This window comes from Rhinopithecus bieti, unplaced genomic scaffold (assembly GCF_001698545.2).
Source record: "Rhinopithecus bieti isolate Rb0 unplaced genomic scaffold, ASM169854v2 scaffold_23276, whole genome shotgun sequence".
Taxonomy (NCBI): Eukaryota; Metazoa; Chordata; class Mammalia; order Primates; family Cercopithecidae; genus Rhinopithecus; species Rhinopithecus bieti.
The window spans coordinates 1,416,915-1,423,314 of NW_016810868.1; the positions used below are offsets into that span (position 1 = coordinate 1,416,915).

A 6,400-nucleotide genomic window follows, 5' to 3' on the forward strand; every position below is an offset into this window, starting at 1 on the left:
CCTGTAGTCCCAGCTACTTGGGAGGCTGAGGCAGGAGAATGCCGTGAACCCGGGAGGTGGAGCTTGCAGTGAGCTGAGATCGCACCACTGCACTCCAGCCTGGGGGACAGAGTGAGAGTCCATCTCAAAAAAAGAAAAGAAAAGAGACACAGAGACAAAAGTATAGAGAAAGAACAGTGGGCCCAGGGGACTGGCACACTCAGCATGCAAGGACCTGCACCAGCCCCGGTCTCTGAGTTCCCTCCGTATTCTCTGATCATTATTTTTACTCTCTTGGTGAGGGGAGTGTAGCAGGGCAACAGGTGGGGAGGTCAGCAGGGAAACATGTGAGCAAAGGAATCTGTATCATGAATAAGTTCAAGGAAAGGTGCTGTGCCTGGATATGCACGTAGGCCAGATTTATGTTTCACCTTACACAAACATCTCAGTGTAGCAAAGAGTAACATCTCAGTGTAGCATCTCAGTAGGCCAGATTTATGTTTTATGTTTCACATTACACAAACATCTCAGTGTAGCAAAGAGTAAAGCTGACCGAATGGGAAAGGTCAGCTTTACACCGAGACATTCCATTCCCAGGGATGAGCAGAAGACAGAAGCCTTCCTCTGATCTCAACTGCAAAGAGTCCTCCCTGTTCACTCCTCCTCAGCACAGACTATGGGTGTCGGGCTGGGGGATGGTAAGATCTTTCCTTTCCCACAAGGCCATATCTCAGGCTGTCTTAGTGGGGGGAAACTTTGGACAATACCCAGGGCTTTCTCGGGCAGAGGTCCCTGTGGCTTTCCGCAGTGCACTGTGTCCCCGGTTAATTGAGAATGGAGAATGGCGATGACTTTACCAAGCATACTGCCTGCGAACATATTGTTAACAAGGCATATCCTGCACAGCCCTAAATCCATTAAACTTTGATTCAATCCAGCACGTTTCTGTGAGCACAGGGTTGGGGCTAAAGTTACAGATTAACAGCATCTCAAAGCAGAACAGTTTTTCTTAGTACAGATCAAACTGGAGTTTCTTATGTCACCCTTTTCTACATAGACACAGTAACAATCTGATCTTCCTTTTCCCCACAAAAAGTTGTGCACCCAGAAACCCCCAGATGGGCAAGGGACACTGGTCACGGTGCAGGCTCACCCTGGAGCCGAGTGATGGTCTTCAGCTCCTGGGTCTGCTCCTCCACGTCTGTCTCGCTGTGCCTCCTCATGGCTGCCCTCAGGCTCCCCCAGGGACCCTGTGTGCCTCAAAGCTTCCTTGGGCTCAGCTGGCTCAGAGCTGCCACTCAGCTTGTCCCCAGAACCTCAGCCCATTATGATGAGAGCCAGGATTCTCAGTGCCTGGGCAACCCTGGAATTGCAGGGCCTCCCTGCCCCATTCTGCCCCCAGCCACCTTGGGGTGGCCTCCAGATGTGTGTCCTAATTGAAACAGGTCTCCTGGCAGCTGCTTGAGGTTTAGGAGCTCTGCCGGGCGCCTGTGCTGCTTTCTTTGAGGGGGAGGTTTGTGATGCGTTGGCAGCACCAGCACTCCACACCTGCACTGGGTTCCCTGGCCCCTCCCATGCCACACACCATCCTCCACAAAGCAGCAGGATAAGCCCTGCTAAAACTGTTCTGAAACTGCCTTACGGGACCTCCCTCTGCACCCCCCACCTCCAGCCCCAAGTCCAAACTGCATGCCCTGGGTAACCTGGCTCTTGGGACACCCCCACCTTATCTCTTCTGACTTCTGTCCCTGACCTCTCTGTGCTGCCTGGAGCCCGCACTACTTCACCCCCACTTTCCTTTGGGAATTACTGGGTCTTGGGTTCATGTGTCACTCCAGAAGGGGTAAGTTCTCCATCTCTGCACCCCCTCCACCCTTCCCTTAGAGGGGAGTGCCTGGAGCACCAGGCAGCCTGGAACTCTGTGGGGTATGCATGAGATAGGGTACTTCCTCCCAGCCTTGCCTTAGTAGGCTCAGGCAGCTATAACAAGGTGCCACTGACCAGGTGCGGTGGCTCACACCTGTAATCCCAGCACTTTGGGAGGCTGAGGCGGGTGGGTCACCTGAGGTCAGGAGTTTGAGACCAGTTTGGTCAACATGGTGAAACCCCACTTCTACTAAAAATACAAAAATTAGCCTAGTGTGGTGGCAGGTGCCTGTAATCCCAGCTACTTGGGAACCCAGGAGGTGGAAGTTACAGTAAGCTGAGATCACGCCACTGCACTCCAGCCTGCATGAGAGAGTAAGACTCCATCTCAAAACAAAACAAAACAAAACAAAACAAAATCAAAGCACCACCGACTAGAGGGTGTGAGCAGCCTGGAGGCTGAGGGGCTGAGATCACAGGTCAGCGGGCTGGTGTCTCCTTAGGTGCCTCTCCTTGGCTTGCAGATGCTGTCTTCTCTGTGTCCTCACGTGGCTGTCCCTGTGTGTCTATGTCCTAATTTCCTCTTCTTATGAGGACACAAGTCCTGTTGGGTTAGGGCCCACCCCAGTTACCTCATTTTACCTTCATGACCTCTGGAAAGCCCCTGTCTCAAACACAGACATGCAGAGGTACTGGGGGTCAGGGCCTCAAAACAGGAGTGTGAAGGGACCCAAGCCCGCCCGACAATGGCCTTCGCTCATGTGCTGTCACATAGATCCCTTCCCTTTCTGGTCACTGTTTTTGGAAAGCCAGTCCAGGCAAACTCCAGGTTCTGCCTTCTCTCCCTCCCACCCAGGCCTTACCCTCAGGGTGCTGGGATGTCCTGCTAAGGGTGTGGTTCGCTCATCTCCCCCTTGTTCTTGGGGGCTAGGCTTGGAATCTAGCGAGGCAGAGCCTACCTGCTGTCCTTCTTCCTCAGATGTAAAACACCTGAATTTTAGTGGGTGCATGGCTGCCCAGAACACTCTGCCTTCCTGAGCATCCTGGCACTGGATGCACCTGATGACTTTGTTCAGGTCAACAGAGTGAAAGCAGCAGTGGCAGGTAAGCTGCCCTCTCTCTTCCCTCTTAAATGAGATCAAGACACAATGGCCGAAGCTGGTGCAGCCGCCTGGGGCCATGAGGCAGATTTGGGAACAGAGGCCACTACAGCAGGGAACACACTGAAATGAGCCTGGTCCCTGATTCCCTGTCAACCCTGGACCACTCACTTGTACTTTTACATGAAAGAAAAAATAAAGCTCGGCCAGGCGCGGTGCGCGGTGGCTCACGCTGTAATCCCAGCACTTTGGGAGGCTGAGGCAGGCGGATCACCTGAGGTTGGGAGTTTGAGACCAGCCTGACCAACATGGATAAAAATACAAAATACAAATACAAAATTAGCTGGGCATGGTGGCGCATACCTGTAATCTCAGCTACTGGGGAGGCTGAGGCAGGAGAATCGCTTGAACCTGGAAGGCGGAGGTTATGGTGAGCCGAGATTGCACCATTGCACTCCAGCCTAGGCAACAAGAGCAAAACTCCATCTCCAAAATAAATAAATAAATACAAATTAGTCAGGCGTGGTGGTGGGCGCCTGTAATTGCAGCTACCTGGGAGGCTGAGGCAGGAGAATGGCTTGAACCGGCGAGGTGGAAGTCGCCGTGAGCCGAGATCGTGCCATTGCGCTCCAGCCTGGGTGACAGAGCGAGACTCTGTCTCAACAACAACACAAAAAACAGAAAAATAAAGCTCCATCTTGCCGAAGCCACTGTCACCTTGAGCTTCCTGTCACTTTGAAGGCCAAGTAGGTACTCAATCAACTTTCTTTCCAGTGCCTGGCAAGGTGAGGCGTGGGGGCTGAGCTGGGTCTGGGGCAGCAGGGACCATGCTGTGGGCCTTCAGTGCTGCGGGGAAGCCAGCTGTAACCCTGATGGACTTATGGAGGAGGTTCCGTCTGGTCTCCACCTCTTCTTCCTCTTGGGGCTCCGGGCTGTGGGCAGACTTGCTCACCCAGAAGCTTTCTTTCTGCACAGACACGGCTACAACAGGCTAGCTGTGCCTCTGGGGAGTGACTTCGGCTAACAGACGAGTGGGGAATGACAGGCAGGTGGGCATGACCCACAAGCTCCCCCTCTCCCAGCAGCCAGGCTCTGGCCAGCCTAGCCCCTTTTGCTCTGCCTCTACATGCTAAGTGCTGCAGAGGCAGACCCCCATACAGAGAGGCTGTGGTGGTGTCACGCGGCCTACAGGGCTGGTGCAAACATCTAATTCTGGGGTTCAGTGTTGGGAACTTCCTTGTACACCCTCAGTATGTAACTTGCATATGATCCTCATATATCAACTGTAGGGTAGTAAAGATGTCATGTGACCTGTCATCATCTTACCCTCCTGGTTTGTTTTTCACCTGCTCAGGTAGAAACTTGGGTGGAGAGAAGGATAAGCCATTTATTAACCCCACACCCCTAGCACCAGCTAGCACAAGTCCTAGCACCTTGGACTTGTCACAGGTGCAGGGGCTAGAAAGGGAATGACAGAGTGCACAAGCCCCTTCTACCCCATGCCCCCTAGGTGGTGGCCCCCAGACACACCCTCTCTGCTGGCAGTGCAGACCATCGTCCCGATACCCTAGACGAGAACCACCACCTAGAGGAGAGCCTCTTCTGCTCCAACTTTCTGGGCAGGTCCCAGGCTGGGGCAGCCGCCGTCTGCAGAGGTTTATCAGGCCTGGCCACGCATGTGGACAGAGGATATGACTGGGGTACCCTAGGGTGTGGGGAGGGTCAGCCTGGGGTCGGGGGGCATGAAGGCTGTGTTCCAGACTCCTACTGCCCCCAATCCTCTGTGCCCCGGCCGGAGCTGTCCTAGCTTCGCCGATCTGTAAGAGGCAGAGAGAGACAAGCTCGAACCACATCCGTTGTGGCTTGGCATCACTGTGCCCATTTAATCATGGCAGAAACTGGGTTCCATAACAAGGACAACAGGCAGTGGGGGCCAGGCCTGGGTCCAATGCAGGGCTTCTCAATCCAGCCTCACTCCTCTTGGGTGCCCCCGTGGCTGCTGTGGCCTTGCCACACCCCTCACTCCACGCCCTTCCTCTCAGTCTTGGGGCACTCCAGCCCCTCTTGGTTCATTCTCCTGCAAAGGGAGATCTCCAAGATCTGTCTACTGCGCCCACCCCCAGCTCCAACCCTTCTGGGAGTCACATGCTGAGGAGACCTGACCAGAGGAAGGGACCTTGTCTAGCCTATCACGTGGGGCACCCAGGCTTGGCTGCCCAAAACACTGGGCGCTGGAGCTGTGGCATTCACTTCTCGCTAACCCCCAGGCTCTCTCACCTGTGCTCATGTCTTTGGGGAGCTGCCCGGTCTCCAGGAAGAGCCAGAGATTGCTGCATTTCTTCGACTCCACTCTCGTCACCCCATAGCTGGCCACAGAGCCTGCAACTGTGGAGCAGGAAATGGAAGAGGGCTGGGGCCTCTGTGCTTCTCAGGATAAAAGAAGCCGGCACAGGCTACTTCCTGACAGATGGGGTGGGTGGGCTCAGGTGGGGCTCCCGCGAAGACCTGGGGCTCCATGTTAGAGTCAGGAACGCAGAACCACAGCCCCAACCCTAGCAGAAACCCCTCAAAGAGCCCAGGCAGGGGCCCTGGAGTACCCACCCACGGCCACTAGTAGGCTCCACTGGAAAGGGTATGGAAACTTCCTCTGAATGAACATCTGCAAGCCAAAGGCCATGCCGGTGCCTGCAAAGAGCCGAGGTCCCCATCAGCCTGTACCCGGGGCTGGCCGGGGCCCACCGGGCCAGGCCCCTAGCACCTGCGGGCAGGTGACTTGGCGCCCCCTGCTGGGGAGCCAGCGCCGGGCAGGAGAGTGCGTTCTCTCCCAGCCGCAGAACACCCGGACGCAGCCTACCTGTGACGAAGGTGAAAACGCCCTTCATGAAGGCGTGTGACTGGCATGCGGCATACTCCCCGAGTCCCTGGGGTGGCAGAGGGGGGGTGAAGGCTCGGTCCCCTGCCCTCTTTCTTCACCACCTCTCCTGTTCTTCCTCTGGGCACACCCTGGCTGTGAAGGAGTGAGACCCTGGGCGCTTGGACACGTCCCACCTCCCCTATGCCCACCCGGACGCCCTGAGACCCCTAGCAAGAGAGTGCCCCCCGCCTCCGCCACTCTTCCCTGACAAGGGCACCCCCACGCCCCAGCCCCTCTGCCTCGCTCAGGTCAGCTTCTGGGATCTGAGGCCCGCGTCCCAGACCGGCCTTCTCACCGGGTGCTTGGCAGCCACGGCGTCGTCCACCCGGGATAGGCCCAAGTTCACCATGGTTGGCAGGGCTCGGAGAGCGGGCCTGCGCAGGCGCAGGCTGAGGACCGGGGCGAGGACCTGGGGGTGTGGCCTAGAGGACAGGCCTGCGCAGTTGCGGTCGGAGGGGCGGGGCCAGGATCTGGGGGCGTGGAACAGGCAGGGGCGGGGCCTAGGAGACGGGGCCTGGGGCGGGCCTGCGTTGCAGCAGGC

The 6,400-nt window shown here is 56.4% G+C and overlaps 2 protein-coding genes across 4 annotated transcripts in view; both read right to left on the reverse strand.

Moving 5' to 3' along the window:
- CCDC183 (coiled-coil domain containing 183) overlaps positions 1-2,031 on the reverse strand; it is a 12,691-nt gene extending 10,660 nt beyond the window's left edge. For both annotated transcript variants that reach the window (XR_001889393.1, XM_017893082.1), the window contains exon 1: positions 1,133-2,031. Coding sequence is in view for 1 of the 2 variants with exons in the window: in XM_017893082.1 (XP_017748571.1) it covers positions 1,133-1,202 (70 nt within the window). In the remaining variant the exon portion in view is untranslated. The remainder of the gene's footprint in view (positions 1-1,132) is intronic.
- Positions 2,032-4,307: 2,276 nt separating this feature from the next.
- On the reverse strand, positions 4,308-6,295 carry TMEM141 (transmembrane protein 141). 2 transcript variants are annotated; one of them, XM_017893214.1, is made up of 5 exons: positions 6,155-6,282; positions 5,800-5,866; positions 5,547-5,630; positions 5,223-5,330; positions 4,313-4,762 (listed from the first exon to the last, which is right to left on the reverse strand). In XM_017893214.1, the coding sequence occupies exons 1-5, from the start codon at positions 6,206-6,208 to the stop codon at positions 4,749-4,751; spliced, it is 327 nt and encodes a 108-aa protein (XP_017748703.1). In that variant the 5' UTR covers positions 6,209-6,282; the 3' UTR covers positions 4,313-4,748. The 2 variants fall into 2 exon arrangements, with proteins under 2 accessions (XP_017748702.1, XP_017748703.1); XM_017893213.1 differs by lacking the exon at positions 5,547-5,630 and having other exon boundaries at positions 4,308-4,762; positions 5,800-5,948; positions 6,155-6,295.
- Between the last annotated feature and the right edge of the window lie 105 nt (positions 6,296-6,400).